Here is a 20,964-nt window from a genome sequence, read left to right as displayed (position 1 = left end):
TTCTTGATGACCTCATAGGTTGTCTATTCCGGTAAGTTCAGTGAAGGGCATTTGTGTATGATATCCTCGGGAAAATGCACGAGAGAGCTCTCCTCTGGGCTCTGTCTAGTCAGATAGTCTGTCTTGTAGATAGTAAGTAAGTAAGTTAAGTCTTTATTTAGTGAGGGTAGCACGAAATAGCATCTTAATGCTAATAAACTAGTGGCCCTCATTACAAGATGTTCCTTACAAGATTAAAATAATTAAAAATCAAGGCTTACAATAAATTATCAAATATCTATAAAACTATAAAACTATTATAACCATGTGGCACAATATTTAGAAGGAAAAATGATTTAAAAATTGCTGATTTTTAGTAGTGGGTGTAATTAGGTAATTAGGTCTATCTGTCTATCTTTCTGTCCGTCAATCCGTCTATCCGCCTGATGGTCTGTCAGCCTGCCTATCTGTTTGTCTGTCTGTCCGTTTTTCTGCCTGTCTATCAGTCTCTTTGTCCATCTGGGCGTTCACCTATTTTTCTGTTCATGTGATTGTCTGAATTTATTTTTTCTACTTGTAATACACCCTATGCAGAACGAAAAGAGACTGGGAGCGTTTAACTTGAAAACGAGGCTAGTTAGGCCAAGTAAATAAAAATGGCCGCCTGATGTGAAGAGCGCCAGGTTTTGAAAATGCCGCAAAACTGTTGCGTGCCAAACTGTACCAAAAAGAGGTACAGAACCGAAAGTGGGGAGAAAATTTCTTACTTTAAATTTCCGGACGACACTATCCTAAAAAAGCGTTGGCTCCATGCCATTCGTCGAGACGAAGGAAAAGAGTTTAGAGTCAGCGAAAAGACGAAGGTCTGTTCTCGTCATTTTAAGCCCGAGGACTTGGTTAAAGCTGTTGGAGGTCAGCGTGTTTATGTGAAGGCAGGGGTAATTCCATCTCGATTTTCGTGGTCCAAAGCAGGTTCTCCGAAAAAGAGAGCACCTCCTAAATGTCGCAATATTTCTTCTATAACAGGGTGTTCAAACAAGGAGTTGCAACAATCTCAAAGTCAAAGTCAAACAACTGCAAATGCAGCTAAAGCAACTTTTGAAACCTGTACTTCATCGGCAGCTATTAGTTATCCTGATGTGGAAAGCAGCTTAAATTCGTGTGGAAATCAAACAGGTGAAGTTAAAGAACTTGTAAGTATTCGAGGTTTTGAACTCGAAAATGCGAAGTTTAAGGCTGAAATAGAGGTATTAAAACGCCAGTTGAATCTTAAAGATTCCCGCCTTTTTCAACCACGCAATTTTACTACCGACGAGGACATTGCCTTTTATACTGGATTTCCTAACTTAGCAACATTTAATGCTGTGTTTGAATTTTTAAATACTGGATCGAAAGGAGAAAACATCAGGTACTGTTCATCAAAAGAAAGAACTGTCCAAAAGGAGTTTTACGATGGTGGAAACGAGGAACCAGAGGGATGTACTAGCATAGGTAGACGAAGAAGCTTAGAACCCAGAGAGGAGTTCTTCCTTGTTCTGTGCAGACTGAGAAAAGGATTTTCAGAAACACATCTGGCTCACTTGTTTGGTATTTCACAATCGACAGTAAGCAGAACATTCCTTTCTTGGATTAATTATATATATTTAAAATTTGGTCAAGTATCTATATGGCCTAATAGGGAGGTCATAAGAGCTACAATGCATGACAGCTCTAAAGAGAAGTACTCTTCCACCCGTGTAATAATCGATTGTACGGAAATAAGATGCCAAATGCCTTCCAGCCTTCTGTTGAATTCCAAACTGTTCAGCTCCTATAAGAACCATGTAACTCTAAAAGGCTTAGTTGGAATTGCTCCCAGTGGAGCTATAACTTTTATCAGTCAGCTATATAGTGGAAGCATTTCCGATCGTGAAATTGTTGAACGAAGTGGTTTCCTGAAGTTGAAGTTTGACAATGGTGACACCGTGATGGCCGATAAAGGTTTTACAATTGAAGACCTACTCCCACTGGGTGTAACCCCAAACATTCCCCCCTTTTTAGGTTCCAATAGCCAAATGACAGCACAAGATGTTATCAAGACTCAAGAAATTGCTTCTGTTAGAATACATGTTGAACGGGCTATCAACAAAATCAAGAATTTTCACTTATGGGATAGTGTTGTACCCCTCAGTTTGTTTGGGGTAGTAAACCAAATGTGGAGTGTCTGTGCCTTTTTATGTAACATTCAGGACCCTCTCATTTCCACTTAACACTGAGTTAGACAGAGCTCTGAGGTACACTACAGAATTTCAGTCAATTTAATAAATGTAAACTTCATGATATCTCTCAGGTTAACTATTTTCTAAACCAACTAAAACTAAGGATGTGATTCGCTTGCTTTCAGTCCCAAACACTTTAACCCTTATCGTGCGGCTCCCGGAATATTCCGGGCGCACGTGTTCGTCCATGTGGACGGGTCCCGGAATATTCCGGATTTCCGAACATCATCGTTTTATTGGCGGAGAAGTTCGGAATATGTTGGGCTTATGTTGGTTTATGGTCATGGGCCAACCCAAGGGACATAAATTAAGCATCCGACAGAGTTCCGAAGACCCGAGTAGAACAAAAGAGTTAATTAGCACGAAATATATTTTGTTGCGCGGTAACACTGATAAACAAAGATGGCGGCCAATATTGTATTTGTTGATGAAGGAACTATTGATGAAGTTGTCGGCGGAGAGGATAGCGATTTAAATGAAAATACGGATAATTCTGAAAGCAGTGAAGAAGAAGATGACAGAAGAGAAGAAGACAGTGATGGCGAGGCGGACAGCGAAGAAGAAACCGAAGAAGACAACTGGGTCCTTGGCGATCGCATCCCGCGAAGGCTTGACTTCACAGCTGATCGAGGGTTGAATGTGGAGCTTCCTAACAATCCATCATTCTCTGACTACTTTCATCTCCTCTTCCCCGAAAACCTATTCGACGAGATTGCATCCCAAACAAATAAATATGCTACGGAAGCAATCGCATCTTTACAGCGAAGAGGTCGTTTACCTCAGCACTCGAGATTTAGAAATTGGCCTGAGGATGGTGTGACAGCTGGTGAGATAAAAGCTTTTCTTGCCATGATCATTGCAATGGGCCTGGTGAATCAAGAGAATATCCAGGATTACTGGTCCATCGACGAGGTTTTATCAACTCCCTTTTTCCCTCAAATTATGTCAAGAGACAAATTTATGAACATTTTAACATTTTTTCACTTGTGTGATAATGATGATTATGTTCCTCGAGGACAGGAAGGGTATGACCCAATAAAAAAGCTTGGCACTATATTCAGCGTTGTCACTGGGAAATTTTCAGATGTCTGGAAGCCAGGCAAAAATATTTGCATTGATGAGGGAATGATTCCATTCAGAGGAAAGGTGCATTTCAAAGTGTATAATCCTGACAAGCCAGATAAGTATGGTGTTAAGTCATACCAGTTGTGTGACTCAAGTAATGGATATTGTTGTAGGTTTGAAATTTACACTGGTGTAAACCCAGAACCACCCAGTGCTAAAGGAAAGACATATGACTTAGTCATGAGGCTCATGCAACCTTATTTGAATGTGGGTAGGTGTTTGTATGTTAACAACTACTACACATCACCTACTTTATTTGCTGAGCTCTATAGGCAGAACACTGGGGCCTGTGGAACAGCCAGATACAGGAAAGGTATTCCCCAGCAATTTAAAAGGGCACAAGTGAAAAGAAAAGGTGACAAGTATGTTATGAACAATGGAACTTTGCTGGCAGTTAAATTTAAGGACCGCAGAGTTTTCCAGATGCTGTCATCAGTTCATTCTGTTGCGGATGTAGAAGTTGGCCGAAATCACCCTGGAACTGGCCAACCAATAACTAAACCTGAGATTATCCATGACTACAGCAAGTTCATGGGAGCAGTTGACAGATGTGATCAGATGGTGGCCTATTCTTGCTTCAGGCGACGCACCATGAAATGGTGGAAGAAAGTGTTCTTCCACCTGTTTTCCTTAAGCATCCTAAATGCTTACATCCTGTACAAGCAAAGAACCCGGTCACCTGTGCTGCAAAGGACTTTTGGAAGGGAGCTTGTGAAGGAGCTTGTTAGGAATTCTGGCATCTCCCATTCTCTCACTCCGAGAGGCCGCCCAAGGAGGTCAGCCGAAGGCTTAACCCGTCTACAAGTTGGAGGTCACTTCCCAGAGAAAATATTGGGCACTGGGAAGAAGTCCAACATCACCCGGGCATGTGCGGTTTGCTTTCCTGCCCAAAAGAAGATCCTAAAAAGGGCAGGAGAGAAAAGGAATAGGCCAGGAAAAGAGTCTAGCTTTCAGTGCAGTGTCTGTAAAGTAGCCCTTTGTATACAGGACTGCTTCCAGTTGTTTCACACTGTTCAGGACTATGTTGCTGCCTACATTCGAAGACACGATGCTAATAATGACAATGAGGATGCTGAAACTAACTGATCATAACCATGATTCATCTTTTGTTTGGTTTTGTTAGGTTTTGAAGTCAATTCAAACACAGAAATACATAAATTTACAACATAGACCCCAACAACTGAGCTGACTGTTTTGAACTAATTCAAAACCAAACAATGTATATAAATTCCTAATTTTGATTGTGTTGACAAGTATGCAGTCTTGCTACTGTATTGAGAAAAACAAATGTTGTCTCAGACACAGGAATTGTTTTATTAAGCTGGTGGACTAGGGCTTAATTCTGATTGCCATTTTAGGCTTGTACAGATAATTTTTGGAAGAAATTAATATGATTTGTTTTTTGTTAATGTATAATTTTTGTCAAGTTTTTCCAAAAGCATGATTTCATAGCAAAAATTTTAAAAGCAAGATAGGTTAAAAGTTTATTGTAATAGAATAATCAGAAAGGCAATTCCATAAGCTTTAATTTGATATATAGGTTGTTGGGATTTGATGAAATGTAAAGCTTGCACTGCTGATGAAAGGATCAACTGTCGTGTATAAGTGTGTTACTAAAAATAAAGTCAGTTTAGGGGATTGTAACCTGAACTCGAACTCAGCATGATTTTCAATAGTGCTTTACTGCGAAGGATCGTTCTCATATACGTCTCATAACCGCAGTTCACACATATGTTTCATATGTTTGTTGTTGTTTGATTTATCATCCACGGGTTTATATCGAATTAATTTGATGGCCTGCTCCCAGTTGGCTTGTTAGCTCAATTGGTAGAGCGCTGCACTAGTATCGCAGAGGTCAGTGGTTCGAATCCCGTACAGGCCTGAAATTTTTTTCAGGTCTGATTTTCACTATTGCTCAAATAGTGCTTTACTGCGAAGGATCGTTCTCATATACGTCTCATAACCGCAGTTCACACATATGTTTCATATGTTTGTTGTTGTTAGACACAATTCTCTTTACTCATGACAAGATTAGATTGTGGTAGTTAACCCTTCTGGTGCTTACTGAACTCTACAGAGGCTGGTGCTATGAAATATTCAAAATAGCTGTTCCTTAGGCCTTCATTCAATACTTCCCAGAATTGAGGATCAATTATGATCCTCTCTATACTTATGCCTTTGTTAGTATAGATAACAAAGTCACACCAACTTGCTCTTGTAATACCTAGTTGACCCTGTATCTGGAAGTAGTACTGATGCCCCCTTTTCAGCCTTGGCTTTCCATTTACATTTTCTGCAAAGAAACTTTCATCTGCACATGCTTCTAAGGGACTAACATGAAATTTTGTGTAAGGACATTTAACCTCTACCAACCCAAAAGGCTTGCTACAGCCTCGGTCAATGACCTTGCCATCTGGTGATGCTGCTAAAAAGGGAGAGGCCATACTGACAACAAGACCACTTTTGAACACTGAAACTGGATTCCTTGTTGAAAACATATATTTTTTATACTCCTTTAAGGCTACAGGCTCGTAGGTTTTCCCATGTGCAGTTTGTTTGGCAGTAAATGGTTTGGGATGAAGCAGATTGTTTACTAGAGTGTCATGATTCCTTTGCCTTTTTACAATTGTATAGAAATTAGATGCTGTATACCGAAATTTTCTTTCTGCCTGCCATTCTTCTGATGCTACTTGTTCAATTGTTTTCTTCTCGATGGTATTAAGCTTTACCTCATCAACAATCAAATGTTCCAGGAGTGCTTCCTGGCTGCTTCTTAAATCATCTGGCTTTTCATATGGCTCAGATTGTTGCAAAGGAAATGGAGGATATACAGAAATAGCATTTTGTTCATTATGACAGTCTACTCTTGGCATTGAGTCAGTATTACAGAAAACTTGAAAATTAGACTCTGTGAACTGTAACTGGTAACTTGCATAGGAGCCACTTGGACATTTTCCAAATTTTGTTTCCTGTAAGTTGGTACAACCAGTAGACATAATTTGAAACAGGGAAAACTTAGGGTTGACCTTTTGAAGTTTGTCTTTTAACAAAGCCTCATCAGATGCCTGTGTACCCAAATTTTTCCTAGCTTCATACAACAAGCACCTTACTCCACTATCAGGGTTATATTCTGCGTCAAAATTCACCTTTTTTACCTCAAGTTCCATGACAGGTTGGGGCTTGATTTTATCCCCTCTTACAGGCCTGTGCCATAGTTGTAAACTTGAAGTGCATGCCTTAGCTTGTGTCATATCAGAGTCATTTTCCAAGTCCTTGATATCTTGACAACAATACAAGCTGAACTTACAGAGTTTCATCATAACAGCCAGCACATGATTGCAAAAACCAACAGTTCCTGCTACACATGTACATGAGGCATATTTAACAGCTCCAGTTACTAAACAAAGTGCAACTTGTAATTTATGGGGTGGCTCATTTTTTTTGAAACTATGGTAACACAAGCATTTAAAAAAGAAATAATGGTCGTCACTTGCGCAAGTTAAGTCCTTCAGATATTCATCAACAAGAAATGTTTTTGCCTTTTTCATGCTTGTTGGAACCGCATGGTTCTGTTTATTTTTGTCCAAGTTTTTTCCAGATTTAGAAATATGTAAATCCATCTCTGCCCTTGTGAATAATGGCATGCGTTGCAAATTTGTAGACCATCCAGCTGATGGAAATTCAACAGTTCTTTCCTCAGGCATCGCATCACTTTGAGCGAGTTGTTCTTGTCTCTCCTTCCGACGCGTGTATAACAGATTTTTATCGGGATCCACAACATCTTTATCACGACCAGACGCAACATATTCAAGAACTCTTTAAAATGAAAAGTTGAAAAACTATTAATCATTTCATCAACATTTCATTTCGAAAAGTAATTCCTAAAATCCTTTGATCTTCTTGTACGATATTAAAATCTGTTTAATTCTAAGAAGTATCACGCACGACTGACAAATACTGTACTTGCCTTTTCGCCAATTGTGCCTTTGTTTTTAACCCCTTTGCTGGATCGCCACGACATTTTAACCAAAAACGAAGTTCATCTGATTTTAGAGCAGTCGGATTTCTTCCTTGAAGCGATGCTGCTGGGATATCTTCCTCTGTAAGAATCTGAGAAAGACGGCTACTTACAGAGTCATGAGCGGCCATATTTTTAGCACGAGCTAACAAGGCCCAACTAGCCTCGTTTTCACGTTTATCGCTCCCAGTCTCTTCTGCAGAGGGTGTATCCCTTGCTTCTGCCTCTGTTTAACAAATGGTAAACACCACAACGTACACTATTGAGTTATGGATGCACGCGGGAGGTTGCTAAGCACGAGAGAAGCGTAAGATTTGCTCGAGGCGATAGCCGAGAGCGACTCTAGCTTCTTGAGTGCTTAGCAAACCTCCGAAGTGCATCCATAACTCAATAGTGTACGCTGTGGTGTTTACCATTTGTTTTATAACATAACATTAATACATTGTAGCTAAAGAGTTCCCTTTTATTTAACAAATCTTACGCGACCAGAAAAAACAAGCGCGCGCGGAAAAATAGTCTTAGTATTTGCTCACGTGAGCAGCGTACACCCTTGGGCAAATGGGGGACGCTAAATTGACCAATCAGAGCGCGCGCTTTACTTTGGTTATGTTATAAATTTGATTTAAGAGGGTGCGCTGCGTCGGTGGGGGTATCAAGGTAATTTGGTTATATCAACAAAAACATAGGCAATTCTTTTGTCAGAAGTTCAACTAATGATCAACCCGGCACTTTTAAATGCACTCGTGCACGATGCAGAACTTGTCCTTTCATTCACAATGCTGAGAAAATAACGGGACCCAAACGATCCATGAAGATCACCGATAACTTCACGTGCCCCTCCGCCAACGTCATCTATTGCATAACTTGCACTTATTGCAAAAAGATATACATTGGCGAAACAGAAAGACGACTAGGTGATCGATTCCGAGAACACATCCACGACCTGGAGAGGAAAGACAAGGAAGCATCAAAACCAGTCGCTAGACACTTTAATCTACCTAATCATTATAAGCAGCATATGGTACTCTGCGTTCTTTCCTTACATTTAGGTGGTTCGGAAAGCCGCAAAACCCTTGAACAAAAGTTTATCTTTCAAATTGGCAATCTTAATCCCACAGGTATCAGCGAACGCTTTTGATTCTACTAAGTTATTCGCGTTTTTCTCTTCACCGTGTTCTCACCAATAACGGAGCTCCACTTTCTGCACATAAACCCATTCTACTAATTTATCTCATTTGATTGTTTGTTAGGTACAATACGTCAACCTTCTATCAATCATAACTTGTTTTTGTCGAAACAAGATTTTCAATTTAGAGATTTTATACACCACAAATAACTAATTTATGTAAATTTTGAAAGGGAATAATTCATTCTTGACAATACACAATAAAAGAAAAACAAAGTCTTTCACAAAAATTTTACTCACTGCGGCAAAATATTAATGCATTCTTAAAACCATGGATAGCTTAACTTTTCTCTTAAGAAAAAAAAATTGCTCCACCAATATTTTATATGTCACAGTGTGCAAGGTCAAGAATTTAGTTCCCGCTTTCGCAGGTGTCCTTCGGAAAAAAATTCGTACGCGCGCTAGTTTCAACAAGACCTTAACAAACAATACATCAAAAGAAAGCTTAATAACTGCAGTTTACGATAAAAATGTAATTTAGACGATTTTTTCATTTAGTGAGTAGCAGGAGCTGGTAAGGCGTGAAACGACCGAGGGTCCTTCTGCTGAATTTATCGGGTATTGGATCCCACAGCACGAGCAAAATGACTGCACATCTTATTCACAAGGCATCAATCAAAAAAACTGTTTCAAGCTTTTCCGATATTCTGATTGGTTGTCTAGATATCCGCATCTAAACAGTTAGAGTAGCGTAAAAATATGCGAATTGTGTTGCGTAAATGGACACAACGTGAAAAACATTTCAATTATCAAACTTTCCTGACACTTTCGTTCGTCATTATCCCTGGCGATATTTCACGAAAATCGGTCAATTCTGCATACCCTATAAATTCGCTTAAAGTGGGTGTGTACCTCTCAAAATCAAATCCGAGATTTTAGCTCCTAAAGGTTTGTTAACAACTAGCACCACAAAGGAGATTATCTCGCCTCCTGAAACCGCGAACCAATGGGAAGACAGTGGGAAGACGGGACCTCCTGGCGTCATTGACGAAAGTATCGCATAGCAGTCACGTTTTTTTTTTGTCTCACTCTGCTCGACGTTAAGTAATGGGCAAAATTGGCAAACAAAAGACCCGCGGCAAAAAAGGTAAAGCTAGAGAAATTGTTGAAAAGCAAAACAGACTGAAATGAGTTCCCTCGGGTAGGTTTATTCATGATTTCATACGATTCGAGGGGACTGCCTATGTTCTGTATCAACGCCGATACTTGCCAATTAAAAGGAACTTCGTTTTTAACCTTATGTAGGACAAAGGTAGATTTGATGGCGACTTCTTTGTTCGTAATTTGGTTGCCAGCGTACAGAGGAGTGCCAGAACTGGTATTTTTTCCTGATAAAATGGTGCCTTCTCTTTCTTATTTAGGCCTGTTTTTTTTCTTTTTCTTTTTCTTTACCCACGAACTCCTCTCTAATTTTGAGTTCTGTTTTTTTATCTATGAGAAAACACTTTCCCCTAGCAGAGAACTTTCACGTAGCATGAAATTGCCGCGAATATTCCCTCAGGAGGTTCGCCCATTTAAGAGATTATGACGCCCTCCTAATTTATTAACTTTTACTTAAAAATAAGTTTTCCTAAATAGGTCGGACGCTTTTTGGGATTTTAAAATTTTTCTTTTTGCAAACATTAGGTCAAATGTCTAACTTCAATCTGGTTCAATAAAAGAAAAAACGATTTTTTCGGCCTCTGAGGGTGTAAAGTAACCTTGAAGGTTATTTAGAAGAAACGCATGTATCTATAGTTCCTCTAAAGTGATTAACAAAACTATACGTAACGAGGTACTGCATTGTTGACAAAATTAAATACAGTAAATCAGGCAAATTATGCAAGTTTTTCAATTGAAAAAGGCGAGTAATGTCATTAATATTTTATTTCTTACTTTTCGCAAGATAAAGAAACTTTATCAGAGGTGTACAACTCGTCAAGTTGAGGGTTCGTTCGAGATGGAAGGCGTGAAGGTACAATTCCTTTTAAGCTTCTTGTTGATTTCGTTCACAAACGGAGACATTCGAATGATAACACCAAACTTCAAAGCGGTTAACTTCGCCAGAGAAATAAGAGGAAGACGCCTCAATGGAAGTGTTATTAGAGAAATAGAAGTGGATTCAGAGGGTTCTTGTCGACTGCAATGTGTGGAAGAAGAGTCATGTATGTCATACAACTTTGGCCCCAGTAAAAATAAGAAGAGATTTAAATGTCAACTAAGCGACTCTGATCGATTCGTTGGACTCAAAAATTTTACCGAAGACGACGAATATCTTTACCGAGGAGTAAAAGTAATTCAATGATTTTTTAATTAACCTTAGAATAATAGAATAATCTCCCAAATGCTTCTGCTAAGATTTTTTAAAAGATGTAGCTGATTCTGATATCTGAGATTCGGACGTCAAAAAATTACTTGTTATGAAAGCTGAAATTTATGTATGGCATTTGAATTGAATTTCTCATATGTGAATTTAAACCAACAGCTAATTTATTGCACAAATTTTTTCGCAAGGTATTCAAATGAAAAACTATTTGTGTTTTAAGTACTTTACAATTCGTCTTCAATATGTGGAAAGATAAACGAAGCGTAAAGGAAAATTGAAAAGTACTGAATATGATTATCATTATAAAAGATACCTACGAAAAAGACTCGTGTCTCAGAAAACAGCATAAAAGCCTTTTCACTAAAGTCTTACCGTTGCATTTCAATTGATTCAAGTTGCATAAATATGTAACAATAATAAAAACACCCACAGTAATATTTTCTTTCCTTTTACAGAGCTTATGTGAGTTGGGCGATGTATATCAGTGTGGTAGCAATGCAGTCTGTATTCCCAACTATCAGGACAATACTGCACAATGCAAATGTCTTGATGGATTTTATGGAAGCCCATGCAGTGAGTGAATAGTCATATAGTGTTTTAATTTAAGTGCCATATTTTAACCTTATTGCCAAATATTCTCATTTACCTTCTTCGTATCAAGTGAGTTCGATGGTTTTTACTGGTACCTCCCAAAAATCCCTTACTTAATTATATGTAAAGATAGCCGTTAGAAAGAGTCAACAAGAGCCAATATTTCTTACCTCAAACCCGTCGTTACAAACGTTCTAAAGCTCCTTTAAGATGAAAATGAGTTCTCTATCAAAACTATATCTCACTTTTTACAATTAACAGATCCAAAAAGCTGTGCTCTGCTCCGTCAAGGTGGTATCACCTCCAGTGGCGTGTACACCATCAATCCAGATGGCGGCAAACCAATTCAAGTGTTGTGTGACATGACCACGGATGGTGGAGGTTGGACTATTTTTCAGAGACGTTTGGATGGCTCTATTGACTTCTATCGGGGATGGGAATCCTACATAAGAGGATTTGGAATTCTGAAAAGCGAATTCTGGCTCGGAAACGACAATCTTCACCGTTTGACAGTCGCTGGTGGCGTCATGTTGAGAGTTCACATGGAAGACTTTGATGAGAACATCAAGTACGCTGAGTACACGACTTTTAAGGTGGCAGGCGAGGCAGATAAGTACAGGCTTTTAACTGGAGGATACAGTGGAACGGCTGGGGACTCTATGGCACCACAAAAGTAAGAAATGTTTTCGTGTTGACAGAGAGGGTATCTATAACCAGCCGGAAGAGGGGCGCGTTATGATTACCATTTGTAGCCTTAGAGAACTGATACCGGAAAGAAACTGAACGGCATCTATTTCCATTGTTAAAAGATTTCTCCGGTTGGTCTTTTTTACGACTAACTAATCTATTCTATTCTTCTCTATGATATTGTATTACAAATCTAGTTCTTCATCTCTATCTCTCTGGTGTCTCTCGATTTTTCTGTAAGGCAATTTGTCGATGTAATTCCTTTGAGCAGAATTGGTTTTCTAAGTTTAATGAGAACATTTATCTCTACAATGGCTGTGCAGAAATAAACATGGCAGTTTTATTTTTATTCCAGCCAAATGCAGTTTTCCACAAAAGATCAAGGTAGTGATCTATATAATGCCAGCTGTTCCCAACTCTTCAAGGGGGGCGTGATGGTTGAGTAGCTGTCATGGTTCCAATCTGAACGGATTGTACCTCAATGGCCGACATGCCTGTTGTGCTAATGGTGTCAACTGGAGCACATTCAGGGGCCTATACTACTCACTAAAACGCACTGAGATGAAAGTCAAAACCAAGAAATAAGACAGTTTCGCAGGATGACAAATGCATGATTTTACGTATGGCGACATAATTGAAACGATCCTTTTCTCATAGCTTTAGTGGATCAATCTTAACCGACTGATAGTTTTAGTAAACCAGATATGTGGCATAAGCTGTAGTTGTCATTCCCTTGGGTGTGCGCCGACGATGGTTTCGGTGTCACGTTCGCATCCTTCCCTAGTATGCTTCTAGTTACTTAGTTATATTTCGTAATCGTTCTTCCCGGCGACCAATATTCATGATTTATTCATTTTATTGATTCACTTAGTGTGTGTTACCGAATTAGATTTTTAAAGAAAGCCTCAAGTTATTGATCAGCTTAAGCTCACGCACAAGTCCCCAGGAACAAGGTTGTGCTAGCTTTTATCTAGAGAGACAATGACCATGGACGAAATGTGTGTTAACTTATCCAGTCTCCAATGTAGACTAAACCCTGTGTTTTGTGAATCAAAGTTTCAAACCAAGCAGTCAAATTTTCCTGGATCTATTGTGTATCTTTTTAAGCCAACAACTTTGGGACGTTTCTTTACAATTGGAGCGGAAATCAGCTTCGCCATCCTCCTTGTCAGCCCTCCCTGTAAATGAATTCTTCATTTGGCTTTAGTCTCTTTCCTGTTATTATAATAAGCAAACTCGAATGCTAAAAAAAATGTTTGTCGGTAATTGCCACCCGAAATTTATTTGCCACTTAGGCACTCCGCCATTATTTATCACCGGAGGGTGGGGGGTAGAGGCAGTCAGAGGAATTTGAGAGGATTGCACGCCTAGAGAGCTGTTTACGCTGCTTTCGTTTATCATTTTGCATTATTGGCTGTCGAGATGAGTAAGCGAAATTACATAGACCTACTTGAGGAAACCAAAATATGCGGATCCCGAGGAAGAGAATTAAGTCAATTGTTAGCACTGACTTTGTTCCAAAATTTTCGTTGAGGAAGACGATGTCATTGGAGGCAACGAAAAGTCTACGAGAGGATTAAAGTAATGGCCTGCAAGCGCGCCCCAGTTACCTGCACTGCATGAAGCGGGACAATTACAGACGGGGGTGGGGAGAGGTTTTCCGAGGGTCTGGAACTCTGTCAAAACACCAAAATTTTCTTCAGGTGTGTGCGTCCAGTTCAATAAAAATCTGACCCCAAACTTAAATGTACAATTGCAAGTACCAAAACATTCTATCGGGAACTGGCGGGCAACGACGGATGACTTAGGAACACCTTTGATTTACATTCACTCTCCTCCTTTACAATAACGTAATTTGTGTATTGATTGTTTTCTTTTCCCTCAATTGAAATTACAACAAGTTAACGATTAATAATTAAGAATGCGAAGTTGAAAACTAAAAACTGCGATAAACATCAACCACTGAGAGATTCCGAGGCATCTAAGTAAGAGACTCCGAAACATGTATCTGATTAAACCACTTTTAGCGTCCTTAGCAATTGCTTTTACATGCGGAGACCCTCGAATCATAACACCTGTCTTCAGGGCGCTTAACTTTGCCAGAGAAATAAGGGGACGACGTCTTAATGGAAGTGTTATTAGAGAAATAGAAGTGGATTCAGAGGGTCTATGTCAACTGCAGTGTGTGGAAGAAAGTTCATGCGTGTCCTACAACTTTGGATCCAGAACAAATAAGAAGTTTAAATGTCAACTAAGCGACTCTGATCGCTTCACTAACTTCAAGAATTTTACCAAAGACAACGAATTTCTGTACAGAGGAGTGATGGTAAGAAATTCTGAATATCATTTTCTAGAACGAAGCAGATAAGCTTTTATTACATTCCCTTTATAATAAACTTGACTTTGCAAAAGTGTTCGCTGAAATGATGTGTAAATTTTTGAGTCTTTCAGGATTCTACTGAAACAACTTCGGATTAAAAAAGAAAACTCAAACCTCCTCGCCCTTTAGTGACGGGAAAAAAATTATATAATGTGTAAAACAAGGACAGTGTAATCAGCTGTGTTATTAAAACCATATATTCTCAATATTCTCAGGTAAAATTGGAAGGTAAGGATTTGTTCAAGGAATATAATGGAAAGAGAATATCAAAGATGGAACATAACTCCTTGAAGACTTGCTTTTTAGTTCTTTGGTCGCAAATTTAAGTTTTAGGTTAATTCTAATTATGTGAGAGGTAAGCATCTGCAGCACACAAAAAACTTTTCAATTATTTAAATCGCGGTAGAATTTCCTTTTTCTCTTTGGAAACAGTCCATATGGATGTTTTTCTTGAGCAATCGTATTACAAAAAGATTGTTTTTCTGTGAGTTCATTAAAGTTTTAAAGGCATAATATATTTGCTATTGTGATTGTAACGTTAACTTTGCTAAAGAAAAATATATTTTTTACAAAGCTCGTGTAGAAAATGCCCTCTGTTATTTTTTTACTGATCAGTTTAGAATACATATCTCTCAATTGTCTGTATTTGACTCTGAGAGTAATTCATCAGCGAACTTGTTGGCAACTAAAGAAAATTATTAATTAATAGGGGTCCTTCCTTATCAACGGAACTGCATCCATAGAAACCTCGTGGTGAATCCTAAGAATCAAAATAATATTTTTGAGTTTTTATAATTAACTTATCCCCAGGTGTAAATGCACTGTCGGCGATATTCGAAACAAACCAATGAAGGGCACAACGAAAGCATAAGTTTACCAGGTTGATTTAGATTTACTTTGGAAAAAATAATTGCGTTATGTATCCTTTTGTCTAGGTTATTTAGGTGCTTTTGAACAATTTGAGCCACGTCTGTTTATCTGATACTACTTCTTCCCCTTTCAGCAACAGAGACGTTATATCCAGTTTATTTTCAACTCACTGGTAAATAGAATTCAGAACAATTAGGTGATACTCGATCGTCCTTGTGCGAGAAGACAAGAACGTCCAACCATTTGCAGATATCATAGCAAAGGCGTTACAATCCCCTCAGTTAATTTAAAACACTGAGTGTTAGTCCTTTCAGAAATCTTTGTGTTGGCCGGTCTAGAAGCTTACAATTCAATCTGAAAAATGAAACAGGTGCAATTTTAAAAGTGTATCGAACAATCAATCTAAAGGATACGTTTGTTGTAGTAAAATTAATCAGGTGTTTTTGTTTCAACAGAGCGATTGTGAGGTCAATTCTTCCCTTTGTGCAAAAAACGAAATCTGTGTTCCCAATTATAAAGACAACACTGCAGAATGCAAATGTCGTTATGCATCTGGATATACTGGAAAACCATGCGGTAGGTATTGTGGCTGGCGCTTTCACCAATTTTCGACTCTCTACTGATAGAATGCATGTTTGGAACAGAATCTTTTTAATACGAGGTGTTTTCCTCACTTCAAAGTTAACTTGATCTGCAACTGGAGGCTTCTTTAAAGTGGAATTTTTCACATTGTTATCACTTGGTCAAATTTCCTAGTCGATCTTTTTTAGTATTTTTGGATACACCGAATGAGGATATGATTTTTATTAAGACGAAAGGAAATAAATTTTGAGTTGGATTTGCGAAATAACGAAAGTTGTCCCTCGCTTTTTCAAGAGGGTAAGACAATACAAAAATCCGGGACTCCTGTGGGAACAGAGAATCCGACTGGTGAGCTTCAAGGTAAGCCACTGCTGTGTTCATAATCATCTAACAACAAATCTTGCAAACAGTAAAGATCCTAAACTACCGCATCAGCTCTCCTCGCAATGCTTTATCAAAAAAGTGTAATCAATCTTATGATTTACTTCTGTTGCACATACGGCAGAAGCACAAAGTTGCAAGCAGCTCCTTAAAGATGGCGTTGCATCTAGTGGAGTGTACACGATTAATCCAGATGGCGGCAAACCAATTCAAGTGTTGTGTGACATGACCACGGATGATGGAGGTTGGACCGTTTTTCAAAGACGTTTGGACGGCTCCGTTGACTTCGAACGTGACTGGAGAACTTACAAAGACGGGTTTGGAAATCTGATCGGCGAGTTCTGGCTTGGAAGCGACAATCTTCACCGTTTGACAGCCGCTGATGACGTCATGTTGAGAGTTGACTTGGAAGACTTTGAAGGGAACATCACGTACGCTAAGTACGCCACTTTCAATGTCACAGACGAGGCAGAAAATTACACGCTCACACTTGGAGGATATACTGGCGAGGCCGGTGACTCCTTCACACGTCATAGGTACGTAAAACATACAATTTTTCAGGACCTTTTTTACACGTAAAAGTTCGGAATTTCGGAACTATAACAAAAACAAATGACCTTCTACAAGCTAATAATTATTAAGAACGTCCCTCCTCAAAAGATTGATTAACATAAAATGCGAACATCCTGAAAAAAGTCAAATAACACTCAAAAGCAAATCTGAAATCTTGATATTTGTCTTGCTTCTCTTTTTACACGTTTCTATGAATCATTTTATTTGTAATTAAAAGTCATTTGATAATGTTTTTCATTCGTAAATTTCCTTTATAGTGATAATCAGTTTTCCACCCAAGATCGAGATAATGACCAGTCACCATACTTTCACTGCGCACGGGATTATCAGGGAGGAGGCTGGTGGTTTTATAACTCTGGGTGTTTTCAATGCAGTCTTAACGGTTTGTATAACGGCCAAACAGGGGTTATCTGGAACGCCTTCCGAGGCCTTTACCATTCACTCAAACGTTCTGAAATGAAAATCAAGCCCAACGATCAATGATGTATACATATGTGTGCTTCCATTATCTTATTAATGATTTACTAAAAGTTTCTGCAAGTTCACTTACAATACAAACTTTATTGACATTCCAATAAATGGCTTTTCAATGCCAATTTACAAAAACTGAAAAATTCACAGATATATATAAAAACGATTACCTTTGAATCAACTTTCAACTTTAACTCTCGATTTCATCATTCATCCGTAAATTTCTGTATCCAGATAAACTTGAGCTTCTTTTTAAAAGTAGTGATATTTACAATAGATTTTAAAGAAGTGTCTTAAGTCTAAAGTCTCAAAGGCTTTAGTTTAAGACTGTAACTTCAACGGGAAAAATTAAAATAACACAGCTTTTATCCACCATTCCTAGAGTTGATCGAGCTTAGCCTAACCATTGACAATGATTCTGAAAAACTAAAGCTGCAACCAACATCTGCACGTATGCACGTTTCATTAGTGGCAGGTATAAATACAAGAGAACCTAAAAATAAAAACAAGCAAACAATTTCAGGCGTTGTAAAAACTGGAGTAACCAGGTCGAGATTACTTTTAGTCACGCATAAAATTTGTTGAGAAAGTGTCGCGAGTTTTAAGGACCAATCATAGGGAATAGTGAAGCAAACCAACGTAACCCTTGATCTCTTTTGATACTCAATTGAACATCGCTCTAATTAAACTTTTTGATTTAGTCCCTTTATTTGTCTCTTCCACTAACTCTGTTTCATGGAATAGACAACAGGATTAAGGTGATTCCTCAGAAAAAAAGTTAAAGAACAATTTTTTCAAACTTTCCTTAATTGTTCCCTTCCAACGTCTATTTCGAAATATACATGTAAAAAGACAGTTCACTGTGCTTGTTTAAGAGACGACGGGCCTTTAAGGTTCAAATATAATTCGCATCATCGAGTAAGAGGCTTCGCGAACCCTTTTCGCTATATCTTTTTTCCCTGTGATGAATTTTTTTTTAATATCTCCAAATTAAAGAGGACTATTTGTACACCAAAATTACGCAATAAAAACTATGGGTCACCTTGCTCGTTCAAGATGTAATGACTATCTTGCTTCTCAACCTTGTCCATTTCACGCACAACACCGCTTTGATTAGATTGAATTAGCATAAGAAAAGCATTAGCTTAAGTACATTTTGCTTTTGGCCAATAGAAACATCACACTACACGGGCATATATACCAGTCAAGGGAGGCTAATGAATCAATGTCTCCCCTACCTGGCCTAGTAGTGTAACATCCTTTTCTCTTGCTATCGTTTCGGCTGCCCCACGACCACCGTCAACTTGAACAACCCATGTATTCGAATACACATCCTGAGTTCAACATGTCGCCAAGTTTATCACCGCGATAACGAACATGCAATTGGTCAGCGGATGTTGGTCAAGAGGGTTGTGATTTTTGAGCTCCGCTAAGTTTCCTTATATTTTTCGGTTTTTCTTATTTTTGTATTCTATTTTTATTGTGTGTCCTTTCGTATAACCACTGTGCAATGCCTGGGTCAGTTGCGGCTTTGAAAGAGGAGAATAACATACTTAAAGCGCAACTATCGTCAATGTCGGACGAGGTAGCTAGATTGAAGGAGTTGATACAGCGACAGCGACAGAAGCGAAGAAGTTCTGCCCAGCGAAGAAGGTGCCCAATGTGTAGAGTTCTTGAGCAAGAAATACGACGACTTCCATCTCTTTAGCGGCATGGCCAAAGACGAACTCCAGCGACTACGCACCAAACTCGAAGAGCTGAAAGCCAAGGTAGATATTACTGGAAATGCTATTGACGAAATTCAAGAATGTAGTTTCCACTATAATGTAAAAATTGTGGGAGTGCTTGAGAGGCTGCAAGATGAATCCGCAGCCTCGATAAGCAAGCTTTGCCTAAACATTTTTAAAGAAACGGGAGCTGATGTATCGATGTATGACATTGACACCGCCCATCGTGTTCCCAGCAGGAATAATAATGGTAAGCCAAGGCCGATAGCTTGTAGATTTGTCAGGCGTTTAGCCAAAGAAAGCGTCATGAATCATCGTAAAGATGCATGCAAATTGGACCCGGCTTCCGTTGGACTCCCTGAGGATGCCTCGTTAAGCGCGGTTAGAATTTTTGATCATTTGTCACCCCGAATGCAAACAGTCCTGTTCGAGGCGAAGAAGTTTAAAGAACAGCATTATTACCAGTACTGTTGGTGAAAGGGCTCCTTTGTTTATTTACGGAAAGATGCTACGTCTCGAGCTATCAAGATCAAGAATATTGGTGATTTGCTCAACCTGAAAAACGGAGACCAAAGCTAAGTATATATCTTGTAATAACAACTCTCAATGGTAGTCCTAAGTGACAGATATGTTTGCCAAGCAAACAAATCTTTATTAAAAAACCTTCCGTTCTCAAATGTTGATATCATCCGAACGCATGGTCAGTTCAATAATAGCCTGAACAGTAACTTGCCAACGAAAAAGTACTTAGATAAGCTCCGTAGCCTCCAAAAGTTAGATATTTTTAGTTTGAATACTTAAAGTAGTGTCAATCCTGATAGCAACCTAAATAATCAACAAATTCGAAGCCGATATTTCTCACCACATAGCTTTTCCAAGTTTAAAAACGATCTCATGCGAGATGAAAACAAAACATTTTTCTCAATTCTACATAATAATGTACGAAGCCTTCGCCGTAACCTTGAAAATCTGCAAGTACATTTACTGGATGAACTAGACTACCACTTCAGCGTAATCGGAATAACCGAAACTGAAATTACAAATTCGGCTAGAATAGACTTTAATCCACATATACCTAATTACCGATTCGAACAGGTGCCAACTCCTCTTTCTTGTGGAGGTGTCGGTATGTTTGTTGACGCCAGTTTAAACTACACAGTCCTCGAAAAAACCTCTAACGAGGCTCTCCAGGCCTTATGGATGGAACTATAATTTTTAAAAGATAAAAATGTTATATGTGGTGTAATCTATCGGCAACATACTTCTCCTGAACAATTTCAAACGTATTTCGACATGACAATAGAAAGACTAAGCTCTACTAGTAAACCGATATATGTCATGGGCGACTTCAACATTGATCTCCTCAAATCTGAAACCTGTGATTTTTCTCATAACTTTCTGCTGTCTCTGCAAAGTTACTCCTTTTTTCCAGTAATTGACAAGCCTGCAAGAGTCCATAATAATTCTGCCACGCTTATTGACAATATTCTTGTAAACAGAATTGGCTTCAAACTTTCCAGCGGTAACATTATCTCAGATATACGTGACCACTTCTCTCAATTTTGCATCATCCATTCTCCATCTTTAAAATCTCGCTATCGGGGGACTAAAATCCGTGACTATTCGAGATTCTCGGAAGAAAACTTTATTAGTGATATTTCTCGAACTGACTGGACCGGTTTGATCTCTAATGGCTCTATTGACAAACGTTTTTCTTCGTTCTACAACAAATTGAATAAACTTGCTAATAGACATGCTCCTCTCAAAATTGTATCAAAACGCAAGGCCAAGCAACTATCTAAACCGTGGATAACTAAAGGTTTACGTAGAT

General features: G+C 38.7%; 5 protein-coding genes and 1 pseudogene across 5 annotated transcripts; 5 read left to right on the top strand and 1 right to left on the bottom strand.

Annotated features, from left to right (window-relative positions):
- The first annotated feature begins 635 nt into the window (after positions 1-635).
- Positions 636-1,145, top strand: LOC148743508 (uncharacterized). The gene is made up of 2 exons (XM_088745232.1): positions 636-917; positions 1,006-1,145. Exons 1-2 carry the CDS (start codon positions 672-674, stop codon positions 1,132-1,134), a joined length of 375 nt encoding a protein of 124 aa, XP_088601358.1. The 5' UTR covers positions 636-671; the 3' UTR covers positions 1,135-1,145.
- Positions 1,146-1,676: 531 nt separating this feature from the next.
- LOC148743507 (uncharacterized) lies at positions 1,677-2,228 on the top strand. The gene has a single exon (XM_088751372.1). It carries the CDS (start codon positions 1,677-1,679, stop codon positions 2,226-2,228), a length of 552 nt encoding a protein of 183 aa, XP_088607498.1.
- A 3,179-nt stretch (positions 2,229-5,407) lies between these two features.
- Positions 5,408-7,511, bottom strand: LOC148743506 (uncharacterized). Its single transcript, XM_088751363.1, has 2 exons — positions 7,330-7,511; positions 5,408-7,178 (listed from the first exon to the last, which is right to left on the bottom strand). Exons 1-2 carry the CDS (start codon positions 7,509-7,511, stop codon positions 5,408-5,410), a joined length of 1,953 nt encoding a protein of 650 aa, XP_088607489.1.
- Positions 7,512-9,710: 2,199 nt separating this feature from the next.
- On the top strand, positions 9,711-12,460 carry LOC111342120 (uncharacterized). Its single transcript, XM_088727146.1, has 3 exons — positions 9,711-10,838; positions 11,327-11,444; positions 11,724-12,460. The coding sequence occupies exons 1-3, from the start codon at positions 10,386-10,388 to the stop codon at positions 12,137-12,139; spliced, it is 987 nt and encodes a 328-aa protein (XP_088583272.1). The 5' UTR covers positions 9,711-10,385; the 3' UTR covers positions 12,140-12,460.
- A 1,506-nt stretch (positions 12,461-13,966) lies between these two features.
- On the top strand, positions 13,967-18,457 carry LOC111342131 (microfibril-associated glycoprotein 4-like). Its single transcript, XM_088727140.1, has 4 exons — positions 13,967-14,475; positions 15,855-15,975; positions 16,487-16,898; positions 17,193-18,457. Exons 1-4 carry the CDS (start codon positions 14,152-14,154, stop codon positions 17,416-17,418), a joined length of 1,083 nt encoding a protein of 360 aa, XP_088583266.1. The 5' UTR covers positions 13,967-14,151; the 3' UTR covers positions 17,419-18,457.
- Positions 18,458-18,802: 345 nt separating this feature from the next.
- On the top strand, positions 18,803-20,186 carry LOC111342130 (uncharacterized; annotated as a pseudogene).
- Positions 20,187-20,964: the final 778 nt, after the last annotated feature.

This window comes from Stylophora pistillata, chromosome 1 (genome assembly GCF_964205215.1).
Source record: "Stylophora pistillata chromosome 1, jaStyPist1.2, whole genome shotgun sequence".
NCBI classification, from domain to species: domain Eukaryota; kingdom Metazoa; phylum Cnidaria; class Anthozoa; order Scleractinia; family Pocilloporidae; genus Stylophora; species Stylophora pistillata.
Note: the sequence above shows the minus strand (reverse complement) of the source record. Positions and strands in the feature narration are given on the sequence as shown.